This window comes from Muntiacus reevesi, chromosome 6 (assembly GCF_963930625.1).
Source record: "Muntiacus reevesi chromosome 6, mMunRee1.1, whole genome shotgun sequence".
NCBI lineage: Eukaryota > Metazoa > Chordata > Mammalia > Artiodactyla > Cervidae > Muntiacus > Muntiacus reevesi.
In genome coordinates, this window is record NC_089254.1 from 84,411,984 (window position 1) to 84,437,753 (window position 25,770).

At 35.2% G+C, this 25,770-nt stretch overlaps 1 protein-coding gene and 1 long non-coding RNA gene across 14 annotated transcripts in view; both read right to left on the minus strand.

The window, feature by feature from the left end:
* The window catches only part of LOC136171112 (uncharacterized), a 1,397,893-nt gene that overhangs the window by 1,327,991 nt on the left and 44,132 nt on the right, over window positions 1-25,770 (minus strand). The gene's annotated exons all lie outside the window — the stretch shown is intronic.
* The window catches only part of POT1 (protection of telomeres 1), a 93,866-nt gene that overhangs the window by 38,415 nt on the left and 29,681 nt on the right, over window positions 1-25,770 (minus strand). For 10 of the 12 annotated variants that reach the window (XM_065938857.1, XM_065938861.1, XM_065938856.1 and 7 more), the window contains 2 exons: window positions 6,573-6,703; window positions 2,867-3,157 (listed from right to left, as the gene is read on the minus strand). In XM_065938857.1, coding sequence (XP_065794929.1) covers window positions 2,867-3,157; window positions 6,573-6,703 — 422 coding nt within the window. Of the gene's footprint in view, window positions 1-2,866; window positions 3,158-6,285; window positions 6,440-6,572; window positions 6,704-24,804; window positions 25,230-25,770 lie in introns of those variants that run through there. The other 2 variants (XM_065938865.1, XM_065938866.1) reach the window with 2 other exon arrangements.

The window sequence follows — 25,770 nt, forward strand, 5'->3', positions numbered from 1 at the left end:
GTTCTGATTTGTGTTTCTCTAATAATTAGTGATATTGAGCATCTTTTCATGTGCATTTTGGCCATTTTCATGTCTTCTTTGGAGAAATGTCATTTTAGGTCTTCTGCCTATTTTCTGATGGGGTTGTTTGGAAAATACCACATATCTATACAAGTGTCTGCCAGGGTCAGCTTACAGAGGAAGTATTAAATAATGCTGGTGCCAGTGCTAGGTGTTAAAGTATTGTCAGTTTGTGTCACTGGCTCTGTTACCTAAAAGAACTAGGACAATGACATTGGAAGTAGTAACATTATGTCCCAGACACTTACCTTCACTTGGAATTTGTTCTTTCATTGTGTGTACATGTTTTGGAGACTTTAAATGGCTTTACAGACCAATTCATGAGTCTTTTGAAGGACGGACTGAGAGAGTAGAGTGTAAGTCAGACTTTGCTTTGAAATTCTGGAACTTTTGCAATCTTGTATCAAAACTCAATGTGTTAGGAATTTGCATATTATATACATATCTTTTTTCCAAATAGATAACAATCACCATTTAACAATCTTTCTTTGTCAATTTGAAATGCTAATGTTATTTTTATTATTGTATTAATAGCAGCATGGAAACAAGAGAGGATGGCAAGGAGATAAACTTTTTTAATAGTATTGTTTTAAAAAAAATCTTTTAAATTTCTGGGCAATGCTAGAAATTACCTACCCCAAAATTAAATACCTCATTAAAATACTACCTTGTACTTTCTACAGTGGTGTTTGTTACTTTTTCAATTTCTTGACTTGAAAGATTATTCTCATATGCTATGCCTTTTTCTCTTTCTTTGTTCATGAAGACATTTAAGGCTCTAAATTTTGTCTTTGAGTATACCTCCAGACATAGCCTTTAACTTATTCTTATTAACATTATAGTCTTAATAACCTATAATTAAAATTAATTTCTTTTAGAAACAGCACTATATAGGGGAATCATGTCTACTAGAATAGTTAAAGTGAATGTATTATAGTTACTAATAAGGAGACTGATATTAGTATCATATCTCAGTTGAGAGGAGAAACAATTATGTTATATTCCATGGTGACCAGAACTCATTTGGAGTAAGATTTGGCTCCTTTTGTTTTCAAAATAAAATTTAAAAAATATATAGTTCTAGGTTGGGATAGGAAAATCAACTTCAGAAAAGAAAGTATTAAAATCTGACTTCCTGTATGTAAAATGAGTAAAATATTGCTATATATTCAACTCAATATATTTTTGCTAGGTATAGGAAACATTTTTTAGTATATAAATGAAGGTGCATTAATCACTGAAAAGAATATTGTGAATTTCTATCTCAGTAAGTTTATGTCTACAATGTCATTTTAGAGTACAGTATTCCATAATACATAAATAATTCACAAAATTCTTTATTGCTAGTACCCAAGTTTTTTCTGATTTTTGTCACTGTAAGAAATATATGGAGAAATATTCCCTTAAAGGCATTTTCTCACATTTTAAATTATTAGTATGAAATAATTTATGAAAAGAGTTGTTGAGACGTATAGAAGGACTTCTGAGATTTCTTTCAAATTGTCCTCAAGGAAATCTTACTAAAATAATTTCTTATATTCAAAGCTGAATGCTATATTTTAAAATAATCTCTACATGAAAGTTGTTTTTACTTATCTGAAAAGGCTATTGATAAAAATGGGATGCATGCATGATTTCTTGCTTTAGAGAGAAAATGTAGATTCAGCTATGTCAGTTAAAAGGTGGCAGGTTTTACCTCAGAATTATGTACTAACAACACAGCAGTCAAAAGATGGAGAATATTTCTGTGCACAGCAGATTCATTATCGTTAGAAATGTTTGATGATTAACAAATGCTCATTTGTTAAGTAAGTCACTTTGGGCATAAAGTACGACTGGTGGACTTAAAACACCTCATTTTGTTTGGATGATTCTATGTTTCTTTAGCTTCAGTTTTGTCATATTTAACTCATTTACCCTTTTTTATAACACACATTTACTTTCTCAGATTATCTCATGTATATATAAATATGTGCTATTTTCAACTTCAGAAACTTCCTATTTTATTCAATCATTTCTATCCTTGCTAATTTTTTTAATATGGGCAAGATACATCTGAAAATAATGCTACACCCCAATATCTGCCCAATGGCACTGAACTCCATTTCCCATTACGTTCCATCACTGTAAAGAGCAGAAACCTAAGAAAGAACCACAGAAGCAGGGCTGAAGTAGTGTGTGTTTAACAGCATCCTGCCTTGGCAGGGTTCAGTGAAGATAATATCAGACAACTGACCTCTCCAGAAGCTATTCATAAATAAACTGGAATAGGTATAAACAAAGATTAGATGGGTCTTAGGCCACCTTTTTAATCCTGTGGCTTTAAAAACAAAACAAAATACAAGAAAAATAAACACTTCAAAACCATCCATGATCTACCCATGAAGCAGGTAGTGAAATAACCCAGAAGAGAACGGAATGACAACAAACCAAGAAAGCAAATAAGTGAGAAGAAAGGCTACATCCACATAAAGCAACAAAACTACACATTTTTTGAAATGTAGTTTAAAAATAGCAAGAGGAAACAACTCTTTTTACCAGTACTAAAATAAGAAATACATGAACAGCATAAAGTATACTATATTTAAAGTATAGAACTGATAACACTATTTTTCTCTAAAAGTTTAGGATGAAAAATGGAAATTCAAGAATAAGGATGCATGGAAATATAGGACCATTAAAAAGGTTAGATTTTAAGTTCTTAATACATAGCTGCTTATTTATTCCATCAGAATGCTGAAATAAAAGGTCTTTTTGGCTTTGAGGTCATGCTAACTTACAGTTTTAAGTACTTAAAAATACCTACCTTTAGAAGAAATGATGCTCCATCCACTTCGGCTTTGCCCAAGAGCTGGCAAGTCAGGTCAAAATACTGCATTGGCTGGACATCACACAATTTGACTAATATTGAAGAAGGTGAAATATGAGTCGATGCCCAAATACGTAAAGCTTCTACCATTTTCTGGTCCTCAGCAGTGAAGTTAAAACACTTGCTTGCAGTACGAGGAATGATAGGAGCCCCCAAAGTTCCCTCAAATGTCAAAGATGCAAAGCCAGAGCTGGTGATACCTTGAGTCTCCTTTTTATATACTTGGATCTAAGAAAGTGGCAACGCAGAAAACAGAAGAAACAGGTTACTGATGTAGAACCTAGGAACTGGAAACAGGAGACTATAAAATTTTGCCAGTACAGATATTAGAGGACATAATCTTTAAATAATTAGAATATGAAATGATAAAAATCTACTCAGCTACGTCGAAATCCTTTAGTACCATGTGATCCTTTTACCATGTAAACTGTAAAACATTATGCAAAATTTATTTTTATTTTTTAAAGAGCTATGTGGTAGCTCCCCTAATACTATCAGTACACTTTTACTGACAAGACAATCATTAACTTATTTTAAGATATAATTTATAAAAAGAAAAAGGATAATAAGAGATAGTTACTTATGAATATTGTAGGGAAAACTAGAACACCCAAAATAAGAGTATGAAGTGGAAAAAATGGAGCTGAGGCTAAGGTTTCATCAGTCTGACTGAGAGAACTGAGATAAACCTTAAAAACACTGGCTTTCTGAATTTTGAGGTTCAGTTGTTAGGTGCACATGCATTTATGACTGTTACATCGCCATAAAACAATCCTTTTGAACTTATGAAATGCCTTTTAAGTCTCCTGTAATACTGCCTGATATTAATAAATATATTTATATATTTATGGAAAATTGGAAAATGTATTCAACTGATGGATGCTTAAACTGTGATGTGTTAAAACTTGTTTGATATAACTAAAGCAGTACATAGAGAAAAATTTATAGAAATAAGTGAATATTTTACAAAGGAATAACGGTTAAAAATCAGAAATTTAGGCTTCTATCTCAAGACGCTGCAGAAAGAATATTATCTCAAATCCAAGGAAAGTAGAAGGGAAACACAATCAAAGGTAAGAGACATAGAAACATATAGTAGAGAAAATCAAAGCTAAAAACCAGCTCTCTGAAGAGATTAACAAAAATAATAACCCTAGAAAAAGGTGGATTTGGAAAAAAAGAAAAGAAACACAAATCATAATATTAAGACTGCAAAAAAGGATTTGTCATTACAAATCCATCAAACATCTAAAAGATGAGTAACATATGACCAAATTTATATCAATAAAGTCAGCAATTTGAATGAAATAATTTTTGATAATGATATAATTTTTTCTAAAAATTAAATACATCAAAGCTGATAGAATAAAAAAACCTCATTCATCTTAAAGAAATCTTAATTCATTAATATAATTATCAATAAAGAAATCATCAAACTCAGATAGCTTTACCAAGCATTTAAGTAAGGAAAAAACTCTGTAATCTTGCATAAACTCTTCCAGAATTGAAAAAGAAGGCCACATTTCCTGTTTTCATGAGGCAGAAAAACTTTAACTTCAAAATCTGTCAAAGACATTGTAGGAAAAGGAAATTACAGGTCTAAATATGAAACAAGAAAATTGTAATGACTTCGAGGAAAGCTTAGAAGCTATCTTCATAAAATGAGTAGACAAAGAGTTCTTAAACAAGAAATTTAAAAAGTACTGATCATAAAACAAAAACTAATAAAGCAGAATATATTAAAATAAAGAACTTTTGTTCATCCAAAGACACCATTAAGAGGGTAAGTAGGCACTAACATAGAGTGAAAAAGATATTCACAATCCATATACCTGACAAAAGATCTGTAGCCTAAATATATAAAGAACTTTCACAAATCATTAAGAAATGGGAGTTTAAAATCCTATAAAAAATGAGCCAAAGACTCCAATGGACACTTCATGCTTCAGAAGACACACAAACTTTAAAAGGTTCTCAGTTTCTTAATTTTTCAGGGAAATTCAAGTTAAAATCACAATAAGATACTAATACAAATGCAACAGAATGGTTGAAATTCAAAAAAATGGAAAATATCAAGTGCTGGTGAAAATGTGGAACAACTAAAATTCTTCTGTATCACTGAGAGTATAAGTGGTAAAAATCACTCTGCAAAATTAAATACATAGTTTAGCTATAAACTAAAGCAAATATATGCACAGCCTTGAACTTAGGAACTACAATCCTTGGTATACAATCAACTGAAATGCATATTATATAATATACATTATAATTATATAATTATATGTAAATGTGTATATTATATATTATATAATATACATATTCAGTAAAATATATGTACTAGACTGTCTACAGCAGCATAATAGTCCAAAATGAAAACTACCTAAACAACTAACAGAATAAATATACAAATTCTAGTGTATTCAAACAATGGTATACCATTTAGCAGTGAAAATGAAGAAAGTAAAAACTATATGCAATAGTACAGTTGAATCAAACAAGCATAAACCAAATGTTCAAAAAAAAAAAAAGACTGTATTCTTTTTATATAAAGAACAAATGTAGAGAAACTAATAAATGTTGTGAGAAATTATAAGATTATTTACTGCTAGGGGTGGGAAGAGTGTGAATGGCAACCCTAGGTGAGGGTATGGTGGAAGTTTCTAGAGTGTTAGATATATGAGCATGCTAGTACTGTGGAAAGAGAGATGTATATTCCACTTCAATTAAACAACAGACAAAAATTGTAAATATAGTTGTCCATGAACACTGAGGTTAAGGGCACCAACTATCCATGTAACTGAAAATTCTCTTATAACTTACAGTCAGCCCTCTCTCCTCATTTCAGCATCCATGGATTCAACTAACCATGGGATGCTGTTTACTACTGAAAAGAATCTGTGCATAACTGGACCTCTGAAGTTTAAAACTGTGTTGTTCAAAGGTCAACTGTACTACAGGAAACAGTAATGTGTGCCAATCAGCTATTTTTTTTGAAAAGTGGATAAGCATGCAATATAGTGCTATAATAATAATCTTTCCAGTTCTCTTTAATCAAAGTTCTCCACTATTCTTCTGTTCTCAGAGGAAAGGCACTAATAGAGCAACAGAGTTATTTCCCACCATATCTAAGACCACTGATAGAATACACCCTGAGTACCTCACTCATTTATGAGCATCAGTGATCACAAGAACCACAGATAAACCGAAGCATTAGAAGAAAAGACAACAAAGATAGTGAAGGAGTTGCATTGAAACTCATGTAACAAGAGCAAAATAGCAAGGAACTAAAATGTTTAAAACTTAAGAGACTGAAAATATTAAGGTACTGAAAAGCTGATTATTAAAAAATCACATACTATCTAATAGTTTTGCTTTTTTACTAAAATTCTTTCACAGAATGCAGCTCCTCTGAATGGCAGCAGCTAACACTTCTGTAGACGGAGGGCAGGTAGTTTGTTCAAATGAAGAGGTTTCCTAATATAAATCACTTGAAGTCTGATCTTATTTACATTTCTTCTTATCTCTTGAAATGCCTGAAGTCATGCTCTAACAAAGCAACCACATAATTAGTGTTAACTAGTTTCAGTGAGCAATACTGAGTTCTCTTCAAACAAATGTAAGTTCTAAACAGTAGGAGTTATACCTTCAGCCTGTGAAAGCGAACGATATCTCCATTTTTATAAATCATTGGAAGGGCTTCATAATTTCCACTAAAGAACAGGCAGGTTAGTTTTACATTTGTCTGGTCCACAATTGTTACAACTGAACAATAATCTGGAAAACACAAAAATATTTCACCTGACTTTTTGTATTTGAAAGCATCTAATAAAATAATAATACTGAGTTCAAAACATCAAACTTTATTCCTTCCTTTAGTCTTCTAAGAATAGGATCAAAACATAAAGAAATTTTCTTCTCTCTTGAAACGCACTGCCAAATTATTTTGCAAAAATGTTTCACAAAAAATTCATTTTAGAATAAAACAAAAATAAAAACCCTACTTAACGTAAATTGTCTGTCATTTTTATTACCTCAAATTGTAAAACAGATAAAATATTAAAATAACATAATTCATAAACACAATTAAATTTAGAGCAAAAACAAACAAAAAATACCATAAGATATTTCCAGTAAATATGATTAAGAGTGAACATACTGCAAAAAGAAACCCCAGGGTTTTACAGTGAATATGAAATTCAAATGAACAATTCATAGAAAACTATATAATACCAAATTAAAAGGAAAAGTGATGATCTGCTATTAACACTTACAAAAGGTTACACATCAGAACAAGAGGGGTATTTTAAACAATTTAAACTGGCAAAAAAAAAAAAAACTAACCAAATATAATGATAGTTGGGCTGCATGAAAAACAAGTACCTTCAAACTGGTGGTAGCAAAAACTAGAACAGATGTTATCATTTAAAGTACATGTTTCAGAAAAATGAACACTGAAAATATGTGTTGATTTCCCTCCTTCTCAATACTATACTCATGACAGTGCAGACAGAGGAAAAGATAAACCCAAAGTAGTGAAAGGAGAGGAGAGCTGAGGAGAGGAGAGTGAAGGAGATGGAAAAAGATATCAACATTATTTCAGGAAGTTGGGAAAGTAGATGGTTAAGGGATCAGATGGACAGAGGAGGACGCAAACAGAAAATACTCCTAAGCAGCTACAGCAAAGACGGGAGCCTTTGGGATTAAGGGAGACAGAGAAAAACAGCTGAAATTAGGGCTAGTGAAAAGTTTACACATGGAACAACTGCTTCAGTGATCACCCATCTTAACCTTCCTTTGAAGATGATTTCAGGTAGGCAGGGAGGATATCTCAGTCTCTAAGTGCACCTCTTCGTGGAACACAGACTGCTTTCCAAGTAAGTTTCACTGATAGACCAAGAAGTGGTAAGCCTTTTGATGAGGACGTTAGTACCCAGAATAAACCCTCTGCATTATCACATTAGGAGGTCTATAACCAGGTAGAAAGCTGTCTTCCCACTCACCTTAGACTGATACTTTCAATGTGTCCTGTGTGAGTACTGTTTGTCTCCTATTATAAGATTTGTCTCTTATTAGACGTTTGAACATTGTAAGATTTCCCATTTAAAAAAGAGATCACGTTGAAAAAACAAACTCTTCATATACAAAGCAGAGGAAACAAATGTCTACGATCTAAAATAAATGATACCTACGTTTGTAAATGTAAAAACAAGACAGAGAACAAAAATAGAAGAAAAGGAGGAAGAACACCAAGAACACCAAGGGGAAGGGGGAAGGAGATGGACGAGAACAGAGGAGTATGGAGAAAGGGGAAGGAATGGGAAAATGGGGAGACAGGACTGGAGGGAAAAAGGAAAAACAGAAACCTGATTCTGTGAGGAGGGGACAATAATTAACTCAGAGAACATAAAAAACTTCATTTTTTTCATTTATTTTTATTAGTTGGAGGCTAATTACTTCACAATATTGTAGTGATTTTTGCCGTACACTGACATGAATCAGCCATGGATTTACATGTGTTTTAAAAAACTTTAAAAACAAAACCTTAATGAGCATCTTCAAAAACAGTGGAAATATATTACATCCTCATCTCTTCATGTAGAGGGTCTATCGGATGCAGTTTTTAGTTCTGGGGTTTCCTTTGTCAGTAGTTCTAACTATTTGTAAGGAGTGTTATTTTGTGATATTTTTTCTCTTAGCAGTCTTCCAAAGATTAAAGGTAAATTCACTTATTTTTTAATAGAATAAAGCACATTCTTTTTTAACAGAATAAAACACACTCTTGCTTGTGATGACCATATGGCTGCTTTTTACCCTTTTGATAAATCTAAGATTTATAAAATTATGGAATTTTTAATCATGCATTTTCCTTTATCTTGAAATATTTTGCAATTTCATTCTCCTATTAATTACTTCATCATTATTCCCACCTATGCTTAAGAAAGACTAAATTAACACTAAAATGGGAAAATGAGAGACTTGCTCAGGAGAAAGACGCAGGAGTGCACGGAGCCTTCCTGGTGCCCTGCACTGCTCCATGCGCTGCAACACCTTTCAAGACGACATAAAAGACCGAGTTTGAAAACGATCTCTGGAATGTCTTCTTCGGCTTTAAGAATTCAGTTAAGAATTTAGAACTGAAATTTTCTACTAATGGCCATAGAGAAGAAAATCTACAGAAGTCCTTTAACCATTATTAGATGAAGCAGAAGCTGAATGCAAAGACAGGCAACAGCACTGCATAATGAGTAATGTACTTTGAATAAAACACAAATGATCTGAAGGTTTTCAGCTTCATGTAATTTCATGATAGGCAAAACATAAGGGCAAAGAGATCACTAATCTAACGAAATCTAATTCAGGTACACAAAGATCAAACCTAGTATCTTTACATTTTTGTTTCCTGATAGCTTCTCCAAAATCATGTAAAACAGATTTATTTGTACTAGAATACACAAACTCACATTTCATATTTATACCAGAGAACTAGTAACTTCTTGTACTTATAGTGTTATTTTAAGTTGCAGTGATTCTAAATTACTCCTCTCATTTCAAATGCTTCACAATGAGCCACTTTTGTAAATTGGGAATACAATACATCAACAAAATTGCAAATTTAGCAGGCATAAATAACAGTAGTTGAATCTAAATGTTAGCCAGGATGAAATGACAGAGCCCAGTCTCTCTAGCATATACATGATACTGGAGAGTGGAATAACTGAAAAACAAAACAAAACTGGGGTGTGGTTAAAAAAAGATCAGGCTTAACCTAAATTTCAGAATATTGAAAACTGCCTCACGGTTTTGTTTTTCCTGGAAAGTGCAGCCTTCCCATAGATAACTTGACAGGTTGCAAAGGACTCCATATGACACTCTGAGAAACAGTGTGGAGACCCATTGTCCAGAGGGTTTGATAGAGGGTCACCATTAGCTTTTGTAGTATCTTTGTGCAAATTAGAAAAAGACTCCTCCTTCTCAAACAGAAATAATCTACAACCTAACCAGCTTTCAGAGGAACTTTACTGAGCCCAAGAGAGTAGCAGTCTTGCACACGTTTACATTCTGGCCTTTCTATCCAATGCTTTGGCCACTGGATGTAAAGAGCTGACTCACTGGAAAAGACTGTGACGCTGGGAAACACTGAGGGCAGGAGGAGAAGGGGTCAACAAAGGATGAGATGGTTGAATGGTTCAATGGACATGACTATGAGCAAGAGACAGTGAGATATCCAGGAGATCGTGAAGGACAGGGAAACCTGGTGTGCTGCAGTCCATGGGGTCACAAACAGTTGGACACAACTTAGTGATTGAACAACTTTCTATGCAAACCTTCAGAAACAGGGACACTTGTACACGCGACACCTGCGATACACACATTCCTTCTCTAGGTCCTTCCTCCTCCCCACTCCCCTTGAAGTGTCTGTGTCAGGCTAGGAGTTAGGTAGGAACGGACTGCCAAGAAAGAAAGAAGTGACCTCGGGATTGCCCAAAGAACAACACAACAGTTGTGTGTGCCAGGGCGTACAGATGCATGCTCAGAATTCTAAGTGGGTAAAAGGAACGGCTCCACATGCTGCTATAGGTTTATGTAGCAGAGGACATTCCCAAGTGGCAGCAGAACTTGGCCTGAAATCTACACAGCTGTGTTTTCAGCTAAGTGACTCCATGTGGTGAGAAAGGCACCTCCTTAGACAGTGCACACGTGGGCACTGCACACATGAGCCATCACATGCCGAGTCTCTGTTCTTTGCTTCCTTTCTCTTTCACCGGGAAGTACTACCAATGGCTTTCACAAGTGTAAGCCACAAAGATCTACCTAGTGCTCAAGTCCTTTTATAAAAGTAAGATTTTATTAACAGAGAAAAAAAGAGAATCTTTCCATAGAGCAAAGGCTTCCTTGAAAGCAAAAAAGATAGAAACAAACTCAATACTATATACATATGTACAGTGATAAAACACTGACATCTGTAAGCATATAAGACTTAGTTCAGTAAGGATCTAAATATTATGCAACACCTATGGTAGAATCACCATAGATACTAACTATAGGTGAATGACAAAGCTCTCTAGAACATAAACCTCCTTCGGAATTCCCTCCACCACCACAGAATGCTGAATATTTCAGTGGTGATTAGTAGTTTGTATTTCAGCAGCAAGGAACCCTGCTTGGGTCTCTGCTATTTTCCAATCCAATTTTTTTTAAAAAACTTAGTACATAAGCTAATCTAAATTTTATTGAGTGTCTACCTAATGCTGCTGCTAAGTCACGTCAGTCGTGTCCGACTCTGTGCAACCCCATAGATGGCAGCCCACCAGGCTCCCCCATCCCTGGGATTCCCCAGGCAAGAATACTGGAGTGGGTTGCCATTTCCTTCTCCAATGCAGGAAAGTGAAAAGTGAAAGTGAAGTCTCTCAGTCATGTCCAATTCTTTGAGACCCCACATGGACTGCAGCCTGCCAGGCTCCTCCATCCATGGGATTTCCCAGGCAAGAGTACTGGAGTTGGGTACCAGTGCCTTCTCCCTACCTAATGCTAGGTATATATATATACTAGTCAGGAAGACTACTAAATGAACAGGGCATGGCACCTTCTCTTATGAAGTTTACATTTTCCTTACATTGACTTACATCTTTAAACACTAATGCTGTGATCTCAGTTTGTGTGTTATTTTATATGCGAACATCTGCTAGTGTATAGTTTATACTCTGTATACGTAATGATTCATCACAATAACCACAGAACTAATGATCCAGATGACATTTTCTAGCATAACTGGAAACTGACATTTAAGCTTGACACTGGATAAACAGACAGGCTTAAGATGGCCCTGGATCCTTGGTGAGCAGTAAAATAAGCATTCATATTTCAGAAAAGTGGTGAAAACAAAATTTTTCATACATTTCATACCCAGCTTTGGAGTTCAAAACATAAGGGACCTTAAGATAAATTTCAAACCATGACTGAAGCTTAACCAGAGTCTGAAATTATGTTTAACATTAAAGGATGTATACTTTGGTAAAAGATATTTATAGTCCTAAATATAGTTTGAGTTATCAAATAATAATAATAATGTGCAAAATAAAATGCCAACATTCTAAATTAATTTATGAAATGGAATAATGTATTTGTCTTCTCAGACAGAAAAAACAGAACCACAATACCTATGTTATGCAAGGTATCTTATTCCCAGGACTAAAAATGGGGGGGAAATTATGTTACTTAACAGTCAGCAACTACTGAGGGCTTACTAAATACCAGGTTTCTGCTAAGCAATTTATATGCATTGTCTCCCTGAATTTTTAGATAGTTGTATACTGCAATTAACAAACAAGAGAACTTAAGTTTCTTAAAAGGTCTAGGTAAGATTCCCAAGTACGAAAGTCACATGTAGCTTAGCATACCTGATTCCTGTGTTTCTATATTTCACCAGAACACTGTACTGTCTCCATATTACATATTTTTCAAACATAAACAGTAATTTCAAAGAAAGTAAAATATTATGCTTAAAACTGTGATGGAGGCTTGAGAGTTTTTCTAAATAGGAAAAACTATACTGTATCTTAACTCTATATCATCTACAATTTCATGCATCTCCTATTAAGGAATTCATTACTGATGAATTAACATACCATTCATTATAATGAAACTTCCTTCACCTATAAATTTACTCCAGAAACAGACCTCACAAACATCATAGAAAAAGTCTATAAAAATTCATTACAATGATGCTTGAATTTATTTTTACATTCTTTGCAACAATTATTTTTTGACTCATAAGTTAAAAGAAGAAAAGGAGACAAAAAAAGAGCATCTTCTGAGGTAGTTGAACAAGAGTTAAATCCTAGTGAAGAGACAAAGGCAATAAAAGCAGATATATGGTTAAGTGTGAGGCTACTTAGAGAGGTATTTTGAGTGGTTAGAAGAAAAGGAAGAGAGCACAGTATTATAAATTAGGAGCTGGCAAACTATGGTCCACAGCCAAATCCAACCCACTGCCTGTTTATTATCTTTCCAAAGCATTCAACTTTCAAAAAAACCACAAAAAAACTGCCTTTTCACATTCATATTCATCTGTCTCCATAAGATTTAATGAAATTACTTAATCAGAATAACAAGGAAAAAGAGTACAAAGAGATTTGGGAACAAAACTGTAAGAACACAACTCTTGAGAGAATACAGTTCCACTAGAAGGAGCAGAAATGAGCAGGGGCATTAGGGCTGGTCAATTCCGGATAACCAGTTCCCAGTTGTGAGAGCTCAGGACGATAAAAGCATCAGTAACAGGGTTTACTGAGGGAGTGGAAACACTTTGCTCATTGTCAAATTAGATAAGAGATAGGTTAAGTTTCTTATTTAAATAAGGACTTAGCTGTGGGAAGACACCCAATGTGTCTTGGAATAGATCACAAATATTTATTGTGTAATGAATGACATATGTGAACACAGCAAATATTTTTCAAAATAGTGACTGTATATAGATTTCTAAAGCATGTCAGAAGCAGACATTCTTTAACCAGAAAACACAGACAATAGGCTTCCAGATTTAGTATTAAGTCTTCACAGTTCACAAATTCTATAATACACAGTAGTTGACCAACCATCTTTACTAAATTAATGCATGTCATTGTGTGTTCAGTTGTTCAGTCGTGTCCGACTCTTTGCAGCACCACGGACTGTAGCCTGCCAGGCTCCTCTGCCCATGGAATTTTCCAGGCAAGCATACTGGAGTGGGGTGCCATGTCCTACTCCAAGGGATCTTCCTGACCCAGAGACTGAACCCAAGTCTCTGGCAATGACCCTCCTGCATTGGCAGGCAATTCATTACCACTGGCGCCACCTTGGAAGCACCACCTACAGTGAATATATGGTACTTGTAAAAATTCTCCCTCTGAAGCTTACTGCAGACACTGAAAATCATTTAACCTCTTTATGCCTCAATTTCCTTACTTGAAAAATGGAGGAAATTAGTATTCACCTCATATGATTGCTAAAATTAAATATGTAATCACATGTAAAGTGCTTAAAACTGCACCTACAACATGGCTAAATGGTATATATAAGTGCTGGTCAGTGGTGGTGATGGTGGTGGTATCAGCAGCAGCAACAGCAGCATTTCTATTACTGTAAATAAACTGTAACATTCTTATCTAATGAACTCAGATATAATCTTAGAATCTGCCTTAGCAAAGAACCTAAAGACACTACCAATATACAGTGTCAAACTGATTGCAGATGGTACATGAAAAGAAAAGTACAGATGTAAGAGATTGCAAAAGAATTCCAATTTGAATTTCCACCAGAATTTCAATTAGTGGCCTTTAGATATCCATCAATCAACCTCCCACAGAGAAATATCTTATAGTTAACAAGATAATCTGGTTCTCAAGTGAAATATCATTTAGTACACAAAGAGTTTCTGAGAAGCTATAAGGTGGAAAATAACATTAACCACTTATTCAAAAATGAAATGTTGAAGATAATATAGAACTGCTAAAGAGATAAGAGAATCCTGCTACTTTTATCATTTGTTAAAATTTGTTTAAAAAATGTGAAACAATACCACACTCCATGTTTTTGGAAAATATATTTTTCATTAAAAATGTTATTTATGTTTACATGTAATAGACTATTTTTGGTTTGAAAAATTATTAAATGTTAGTCTTCCACTTTTAATTTCCTGTATGTTTAAATATCAGTAACTATGACCCATAAAAAATATAAGCTCTTTGAGATCCTGATAATTTTTAGAAGAATAGAAAACTTAAAAACCACTGATTTAGGGCATCAACAATATTATACTCTTTGAAAGTGAAAATTCACAAAGTACTACATTTTATATAGAGAACTACAGAGACGAGGCCCTTGCAACTCTACCATAATCAAATTGCAAAGATACAGATGTATACTTATGGCTGATTCATGCTGATGTACAGCAGAAACCAATGAAACATTGTAAAGCAATTATCCTCTAATTAAAAATAAATAAATTTTTAAAAATTGCAAAAAAATAAGAATTGGACCTAACACTTCCTAGTTGCTAATCTCTAAACTTGACTCTACAGAACAAGTTTCAGCAAACAAAAATCAGAGTACATTAAAAAGGGTTCCATGTTCAAGTAATTCCAAGTGAAATACGCTAAAAATAAAGTTAAACAGGTTCCTTTCTTAAAACTTTTCAGAGGTGACAACGTGCTAATAATGCATTGTGAACCTCAAGAGCCAGATACAGTATGCAAAATTTACCACTTTTCCATAGAATGTTTCACAGAATTGGTGTTTCTCCCACTGAAAATGCTTTTCTAAAAGTGTACGCAGATTAGATCTGCAACTTATTTTAAGGGAAGTATTACTGAGAAAATGGAGAACTTACAGACTCACTTGATGAAGAGGCAGACACCTCTTCAGGACTGCAGTTCACTGTTGTCTTGGGATATTCTCTTTAGCAGTTCCCACCTCTCCATTATCTACCTATCTCCTGGCTATCCACTGTTTTATACTTTTGTCTCCTCTTTTTTGTCTTAACTCCCTCTTTGTTATTACTTACAAGAGAACAACTTAAAACAAAAGTTAAAAAATAAAATCTCAGTTTGATGCTTCCTGATATCAAACCAATTGCTACACTGACTTCTCCTAATCCTCCAAAAGGGATGTCAAAAGACTGTCCTTATTTGCCCATAAAATGAGTACGGGGCAACTGCCACATTGAAGAATATTCCCAATTTACATAAACTATAAAACTAAGTTGTCAGGGAATGTTTGACGGGAGGATGCCTACGTGCTGTCTCTCATGAGTCCTCTGTCCCTCTTCAAGCGGAACAGCACGTGCTCCCAGGGACTGAGGTCACTGTGTGAGGCAGGCTTGGGTCTCCTTTAGTAAACATTCTCTTTAGGACAAAGCTGCTTAGTCTTGCTCCCCTTTCTTGAGATATGGATTGTGCCCTGACCTTGTGACTAACATTACCCCTTGTTCCCTTGGTAACGGTTGCTGTACATTTGGTTTTCTGATCTCTATCATTCCCGAAAGAAGTTTCTTGTACTGTAGCCTATATATACTCATAGAAAAATCATTAAAGCACCTTTGCTCCATCAGAGCTTAGGTCCCCGGGTCTTTTTTGTCTCTCTTTCTCTCTCTCTTTCTCCCTCTCTCTTTCTCTCTCTTACTTTCTTATCGTCGACTCCGTACCACCAGGTTCCGGTCCATTAAAGGACCCCAACAAATGGCGCCCAGGAACAGGGACACTGGTATACGCGGCATATCGGGCGGAGTGACTCAGGGACCTATTGAGGTCGGTAAGTACTAAGGCATGGGTTAAACGGCTGGCCAGCCCCATTATTTTTCTACTTTACTTCACCATTTGTTTAAATTTCAGGGACTTCTGGCTTCATGGCAATGAATAGAGACTTGCCTTCAAACAGTAGTTGAACATAATCCTTAGTTTTCTGATAAATGCAGTTTTGATTTAGAAATTTGGCTCCAGGTCAAAGAAAATGTTAAATGAGCAGCCAAACAAAGAAAAAATATTCCAGTTGATCTCTAGCCCCTATGGGCTGTTATTAAAGCTATAATTTTGCCATTTCAAGGTACATTCTAGCCCTTCCAATATTCAGCAACAGACAGAACACTTATTACATAAATATAAATTAAATGATAAACTTTACAAAAGGCCCAATTAAAACAATACAAAATATCTCAAAATTTTCTTACTAGCCCTGCCCTGGCTGCTCCAAATGCTTCTCCTCTGCCGACAGTCACAACTCCAAAAGTCTCTCATTTGTTGGAACCTAATGAAAAGTTATGCTAATTTTTAAACTAGATTAGAAGCTACTATTTCCCGTACTGTAATCGGAGAAGAAACCAAAAAACAGCTAGAGAAATTACTTGCTTATGAGAATGCAAATCAAAAATGTCAAAGAGCTATAGCTGCAATTTGTGAGACTAAAATTATTATTGATTACTTAAAAGCTTATCACAATCTAGGATCAAAAGCTCAAAAGATGCAAATGCTGATTGAGGCAATGGCTACTATCTTTAAAAAGGGAAATGAAAGATGCTTTAATTGTGTGGAGATAAAAATCATTTAAAAAGGGACTGCCCTAAGAAGGCTAATAAAATACCAAAAAATTTGCCCTCGCTGCTGTAGAAGAATACACTGGGCCAAAAATTGTAAATTTAAATTTGATATTGATGGAAAACCTATTCCAAGAAACTCCAAACAGGAGCAAATTCTATCTTTTCCCTCAAACCCTCAACATCCGGCAGTGCTGCCGTCAATAAATGATTTTTTCCTTTACCCTCAAACAGTCCCTACTAGAGTGCCTACCGGACTTTTTGGACCCCTGCCCCCACAAACTTTTGGTCTTTTGTTTGGCCGATCTAGTCTGACTTCTAAAGGAATTACTGTTCACCCTGGAATAATTGATTCAGATTATAAAGGAGAGATTCAAATTCTGATGTCATCTCAGATTCTATGGCAATTCAAAAAGGGGGACAAAATTGCTCAATTACTTCTTTTACCTTACATTTCTATTAATTCCTCTAATAATGTACGGACAGATAGGTTTGACAGTACAGATCAAAAACAATCTTTGTGGACATCATTAGTATCTGAGTATGCCTGACCAAATATAAATATCAAAATTAATGGTAAAAGATTTTCTGGTCTCCTTGACACTGGATCTGATATTACTATTATTTCCAAATATTTATGGCCCAGATCCTGGCCTATACAAAAGGTCTCTTGCCAAATTGCAAGAATTTCTCAAACTAAAGTACAAGAAGTTTATCAAAGTGTTCAAATATACTCATGTGAGGGTCCAAAAGGCCAACCTGCAACATTAAAACCTTATGTGATAAATGTACCCTTTAATCTAATAGGAAGGGACTTACTTATACAATGGCAAACTCAGATATACATTCCACATTTTTCCTAGGGGCCACTGCTCATTTAACAAACAAAACAATTATTAAAATAACTAAGAAAAATTATGAGCCTATTTGGACAAAGCAATGGCCCCTTATGAAAGAAAAATTACAAGCTACTAAAGAACTTATAAACACACAATTAAAATTGAAACATATTGAAGAATCTTGCTCTTTTTGGAACTCTATTTTTGTTATAAAAAAGAAACATAACAAATGGTGTCTCTTAACAGAGTTTAGAAAAGTTAATTCTTTTATGAAACCTATGGGTGCATTGCAACCAGAGATCCCATCACCTATTACTATTCCTCAAAATTGGCACATTATTATTACTGATTCACAAGATTGCCTTTTAAATATACCTTTACACCCTTTAGACCGGGAGAGATTCACTTTCTCTCTCCCTTATCCTAATCATATCGGGCCTCATAAAAGATTTCAATAGACTATGTTACCTCAAGGTATGCTTAAAAGTTCTGCTACTGCTGCTGCTAAGTCACTTCGGTCGTGTCCTACTCCATGCGACCCCATGGATGTCAGTCCGCCAGGCTCCCCCGTCCCTAGGATTCTCCAGACAAGAGTACTGAAATAGGATGTCATTGCCGTCTCCATAACAGTCCTAGTATTTGTCAAAATTTTGTAGCCAAGGCTTTACTTCCTATATGACAACACTAAGTAACCTAAATAACCTAGACAGTGTGTTGAAAAGCAGAGATACTACTCTGCTGACAAAGGTCCGAATAGCCAAGGTTATGGTCTTCCCAGTGGTCATGTACATGTGTGAGAGCTGGACCCTAAAGAAGGCAAAGCACCAAAGAATCAATGCCTTGGAACTATGGTGCTGGAGAAGACTCCTAAGATTGCGTAGCAAGGAGATCCAACCAATCATTCTTAAAGGAAATCAACCATGAATACTGGTTGGAAAGACTGATGCTGAAGCTGAAGCTCCAGTACTTTGGTCACCTGATGCAAACTGCCAACTCATTGGAAAAGTCTGATGCTGGGAAAGATTGAGGGTAGAAGAAGAGGGTGTCAGAGGATGAGATGGCTGGATAGCATCACTGCAATGGACATGAACTTGGGCAAACTCCATGAGATGCTGAAGGACAGGGAGGCCTGGCATGCTGGACTCTATGGGTCACAGAGTAAGACATGACTGGGCTCAGTTCAGTCACTCAGTCATGTCCGACTCCTTGCGACCCTGTGAATTGCAGCACGCCAGGCCTCCCTGTCCATTACCAACTCCTGGAGTTTACCCAAACTCATGTCCATCGAGTCGGTGATGACATCCAGCCATCTCATCCTCTGTTGGCCTCTTCTCCTCCTGCCCCCAATCCCTCCCAGCATCAGGATCTTTTCAAATGAGTCAACTCTTGGTTTGAGGTGGCCAAAGTATTGGAGTTTCAGCTTCAGCATCAGTCCTTCCAATGAACACCCAGGGCAGATCTCCTTTAGGATGGACTGGTTGGATCTCTTTGTAGTCCGAGGGACTCAAGAGTCTTCTCCAACACCACAGTTCAAAAGCATCAATTTTTCAGCGCTTAGCTTTCTTCTCAGTCCAACTCTCACATCCATACACAACCACTGGAAAAACCATAGCCTTGACTGGATGGACCTTTGTCGGCAAAGTAATGTCTCTGCTTTTTAATATGCTATCTAGGTTGGTCATAACTTTCCTTCCAAGGAGCAAGCATCTTTTAATTTCATGGCTGCAATCACAATCTGCAGTGATTTTGGAGCCCCCCAAAAATAAAGTCAGCCACTGTTTCCACTGTTTTCCCATCTATTTGCCATGAAGTGATGGGACCAGATGCCATGATCTTAGTTTTCTGAATGTTGAGCTTTAAGCCAACTTTTTCACTCTCCTCTTTCACTTTCATCAAGAGGCTCTTTAGATCTTCCTCACTTTCTGCCATAAGGGTGGTGTCATCTGCATATCTGAGGTTATTGATATTTTTCCCGGCTATCTTGATTCCAGCTTGTGCTTCATCCAGCCCAGCATTTCTCATGATGTACTCTGCATATAAGTTAAATAAGTAGGGTGACATTATACAGCCTTGACATACTCCTTTTCCTATTTGGAATCAGTCTGTTTTTTCATGTTCAGTTCTAACTGTTGCTTCCTGACCTGCATACAGGTTTCTCAAGAGGCAGGTCAGGCGGTCTGGTATTCCCATCTGTTTCAGAATTTTCCAGAGTTTATTGTGATCCACACAGTCAAAGGCTTTGGCACAGTCAATAAAGCAGAAATAGATGTTTTTCTGGAACTGTCTTGCTTTATGACTGGGCTACTGAACAACAAAAGCAACCAAAATAAACTTTGAAACAACTGGGTGAACTAAAATCCAGTGAATATGTAACCTTATAACTTGTCCCTAATAATACAAATAACTAGCAACCTTCTTGGCAAAAGCTTAAAGACCATCAGAAAAGTCTAAGATTCAGTTTCCATATTCTTTATCTTCTTTAAAGTTTATCTTCTTCCATCTTCTTTAAAGTTTATAGACCGTTTTTTATTATATCCTATACAAACGAGTGTTTTCAAGCAATAAAGTGATAAAGCTTTTCATTTTTTGAATATCCAAAAGTATTATAGTATTTAAATATTTATATTATTATGGATAGACAAAAACATATTCATAAACTTGTACTACATATAATGGATTTAAGTGGATCAAAATGAACAAAACCCTCATACATTTCTTTGCATGTAACAGTTTCTCCCCACAAAAAAAGAACTGCATATAAACTCTAGTTGATAGTTAGTGATGTATATCTGAAAATGTTTAGGGATCTGAAATGGATCAAAAAATAAATTAACTAATAGAATCACCAATAACGGTCAGTATATATGAGTGTTCACTGCATAATTCCTTCAAATATTCTGTATATTTAAATATTTTTATAAAAATGCTGAGAAAAACAAGTACTTTTTAAAATATTTCCTGTATAACAGTATTTGCATTAGCTGTTTGACTAGAACACCTTTATAGAATATTTTGACCTGTTAAATTCTCAAAAAATCCTGAATTAGGTATATCAGAATTTAAAAGGTATTAATAAACTTATCTCAAAAGTACCAAGAATGAAAGAAAGTATTTCAACAGTATTATGGAAGATAATAAACAAATAATAAGCCATAGTTTTGATCTTTCTTCTTTTCTCAATTTGAAGTGTTTTCTTATCTATAATGCTACATGAATCTTATTTCAGTTATAGAAGGTGATTATTGGTGATGATACCAGTTTCTCCAAAGAATCATATGTACTGGGAAATTGAGAGGAGTTAAGAGAAGCCTGAAGAATCTGCTAAAAACTGAGGGACAGTTGTTGAGCTTTTGGTAGGGATTGGGGTATACCCACTTTGTTTATGATTAAATGATCAAAACTGTTTCTAGTGGTAACAGAAATTCATGTGTATTTCTAAGTTCTTATTCTGTTACTGGTACGCAGTTCCATTAACCTTTTGCTTAAATCTAATTTATATAATGCATTCAATGACAAATCTTTCAAATACTTAACATAAAATATGAGTTTTCTTATCATGACATTTCTGCAAGGAATATGTATTTGGTTTATCACTCCACCCTAAAAATCAAATTCACTGGTTTTCAACTGGTAATAACATGCAGGTGTACACACAAATTCTGTGAAGTCCTGATACTGTTTTCCAAATAAAGCAAAATTTTTCAAATGCCTAAAAGTAAAAAACTAAAAGTATAAAAAAATTGTATGGCAAAACCAATACAATATTGTAAAGTAAAATAAATAAATAAATAAAAGAAATAATCCAAGGCATAAGTTAATTTTCATTGCTTTTTCTATTCCAAACTTCTTTTTAAAAAAAATCCTTCCCATTTTTTAACCAAAAGAGAAATTATTTGAATGTGTTTTCACTCAGAGAAGAGGAGATGTGAAGGTGGGGTTCTCATACAACTCTCAGAAAGTTGGAAGTTTATGAAGAAACTTGAAAAACAATCTATTTTTAAGCCATTTGGGTAGATGTTATACATTTCAGCAGAATGTGTCTTGTTTCAGAAACAACTTTGCTCTCAAACTTATCCTATACATTCAAAAGGTAACATTAATATATCCATGTGTGGTAAGTCATTTCAGTTGTGTCTGACTTTTTGCAACCCTATGGACTGTAGTCCACCAGGCTCCTCTGTACATGAGATCCTCCAGACAAGAATACTGGAGTGGGTTGCCATGCCCTTCTTCAGGAATCTTCCCAAACCTGGGTCTCCTGCACCACGGGCAATGTTCTTCAAAATATCATCAGTTCAGTTCAGTCACTCGGTCATGTCCAACTCTCTGCGACCCCATGAACCACAGTACGCCAGGCCTCCCTGTCCATCATCAACTCCTGGAGTCCACCCAAACCCATGTCCATTGTTTTGGTGATGTCATCCAACCATCTCATCCTCTGTCATCCCCTTCTCCTCTGGCCCTCAATCTTTCCCAACATCAGGGTCTTATCAAATGAGTCAGCTCTTTGCATCAGTTGGCCAAAGTACTGGAGTTTCAGCTTCAACATCAGTCCCTCTAATGAACACCCAGGACTGATCTCCTTTAGGATGAACTGGTTGGATCTCCTTGCAGTCAAAGGGACTCTCAAGGGTCTTTCTTCTCCAACACCACAGTTCAAAAGCATCAATTCTTTGGCGCTCAGCTTTCTTTACAGTCCAATTCTCACATCCATACATAACTACTGGAAAAACCATAGCCTTGACTAGACGGACCTTTGTTGGCAAAGTAATGTCTCTGCTTTTTAATATCTGTCTAGGTTGGTCATAACTTTCCTTCCAAGGAGCAAGTGTCTTTTAATTTCATGGCTGCAATCAACATATCATCTACCAGCTACAAAACAAGCTCTCTAGAAGAGCATAACTAAACCTGAGGAAGTTCTCAGACGCTCCTAAGGTTATCTACAAAAAAAATGAGTTTCAAAATAAAATTTTATATATTTTGGTATTTAGATATGTATACAGTTATAAAAGAAACAAAACTTCAGATCCAAGAAACAGGGGGCATTAAAAAGAAATCTGTCTAATAATTTGCCCTCAAGAACAGTAAAGTAGCAATACAAATGAAATATTAAAGAGCTTTCAGGTTCTTTCACAAATTATCATTAGATTCCTGACAAACTGGAAGCCAAGCTACTCATTTTAACAAATACTAACAGGGCAAGCTGCCAAACAAGTGTTCCACCAAATAAATAATCCTTCAATAATGAGAACCTAAAATAATAAAAAATATTTATTTTCCCTATGCCTCATTTTTGACTCCCAAATGAATGAAAAAAAAAAAAAAAAAACTTGTGAAGTCACAGTCAACCTAGAACTTTGTATTTTAATAACAGAGTTACAAAACAAAGGTAATTTAAGTTTACTTTCTTGAAAGCTAACACCAGTAGAGAAAGTACGGAGAGTAGAAAGACATTTAATAAATCACTATTCTTTCTTAGCTTACCAAAATAACATATTAATATAATGTCTGTGTATGTGTGCATGTGTGTGCTCATTTTTGTCTGCCTCTATGTGACCCCACAGACTGCAGCCAGCCAGGTTCCTCTGTCCATGGGATTCCAAAGGCAAGAATACTGAAGTGGGTTGCCATTTCCTCCTCCAGGAGATCCTCCTGACCCAGGGATCAAACCTGCATCTCTGGTATCCCCTGCAGTGGGCAGGCAGTTTTTCTACCACTGAGCCACCTGGAACCCTGCAAATAACCTCTAAAACACATATTTAAACTTTTGATAAAGGATTGATTTTAACTACTTTAATGCTTCAGTAAGACTTCATGTTTAAACTGACAAAGTGTTTTAACTACTTTAACACTTAGGTAATACTTCATGTAACTTGATATAAATCTAGAAAAGGTAACAAATGATAAATTAAGCTCTATAGTCTGCAATCTTAAACAATTCACCTAATTTCCTCAGTATGATTAAGTGTAAATTGCCTTGGAGTTATATTATAAGGAAAAGCTGGTAGTTCATCTAAGCAAGGTCTTTAATCAAAGAAGCATGCATGCATGCATAAATTATATAATCCACAAAATATTCCTCCATGAAAGATGCTTCACCATCTTTTATCTATTATCAATACTAGAGCAGCGTTGCTTTTAAACCAATTTCCCCAACAGCTTTCTATTTGTATGAAAGTTTATTATTGAAACACTAAAGTAAAAGTCATGAAGCCAAATCACTGAACTAAGGTGATACTATATGCTACAACCTTATCTGTTTACAAGGATACTTGCCATATAATACATAACAGCACTCTCTAACTATGCTGGTATGATGTTAACATAATTTCCACTCATGTTTTTATAATATTGGAAAAGACCATGGGAAGCAGGAAGAGAAGAAAGCATAAACAGTATGATAGAGATATAGGTTCTAAATACATGTGTGCATATACACACAGATTACACAGGAGAGTAAGTAGGTAGGTAGAGAGATACTCGACGAGTTTATAAATGTTATTCTAGAATTATGCCTGGAGGCATTTTCCTCATGTTTTACTCTATGTATTGAGCAACCACAGGTCATAGGTGGTATACCAGGTTTAAGGATTTATATTAAAAGTAGCAGTGGTCTTTATCTTTCCAGAGTTTGTGCTTAAAATAATGTAGATAAAATAAAAAGAATGACTTTTAAAATAACTATAAAAGTATATTGATATTCATCAATAAAAAGGAATAAACTCTTAATACATGCTATAACATGGAGCCTCAAAATCATTATGCTAAGTGAAAGAAGCCAGAGGCAAAGTGAGGCTGTTTATATGAAGTGTACATAAAAGCAAAAAATATTAGTTTGGTACAAAAGTAATCACGGTTTTGCATTATTGAATTTTGCTGTTTGATACTGGAATGCATTCTTAAATAAATACGGTTATATTATACATCATTTTAACGCACATTTCTCCCTTTATGTTTTTTTGCTGACTTACTATTGTTGTTGTGCAGTTGCTAGGTCATGTCCAACTATTTCCGACCCCATGGACGACAGCATGCCAGGCTTCCTTATCCCTCACCATCTCCCGGATTCATGTCCATTGAGTCAGTGATGCTATCTAACCCTCTCATCCTCTGTCGCCCTTCTCTTTCTGCCTTCCATCATTCCCAGCATCAGGGTCTTTTCCAATGAGTCAGCTCTTCTCATCAGGCAGTCAAAGTATTGGAGCTTCAGCTTCAGCATCTGTCCTTCCAATGAGTATTCAGGGTTGCTTTCATGTAGGACTCACTGGTTTGACTTATTACTTGCTGCTTATTGTATATTTATTTTAGACTATGGAAATGATGTTAGACAAAAAGCAAATTTGAGTACTTTTCTTATTCAAGTTCAAATGGGTTGTAAAGCAGTGGAGACAACTTGCAACAACACACGTGGCCTAGGAACTGTAACGAACATACAGTGCAGTGGTGGTTCAAGAAGTTTTGCAAAGGAGACAAGAGCCTTGAAGATGAGGAACACAGTGGCATAAAAAACTCATGTAGAGGCTGTAGTAAATACTCTGTCTAATGATTAAAAATCGGGCAACATCTGAATAGTCCTCTTTTTGAGGAGATTTATTGCAGGTCATACACTGGGAGAAGAGAATTCACCCCAGGCTCTCTGTTAGCTGTTCTTCCATAGATCCTTACATGGGGGTACAGATAATATATATGACTTACACACATCACAATATTTAATAGATGATTTTGAAACAAGGCAGTTACCAACAAAAAGTGAGATCATTGCACATTACATACAAAATAAAATTCCAGGCAATATATCTAGTTTTTAAAAATATAAAATGATTTTAAAGAAAAATATTTTTGCAGATCTTCTATGGGTAAGACTCTCCAAACAAATAAATTATGACTCCACAAGCACTATAAACATTTATATTTCAAAAACTATCAGCACAAAACTA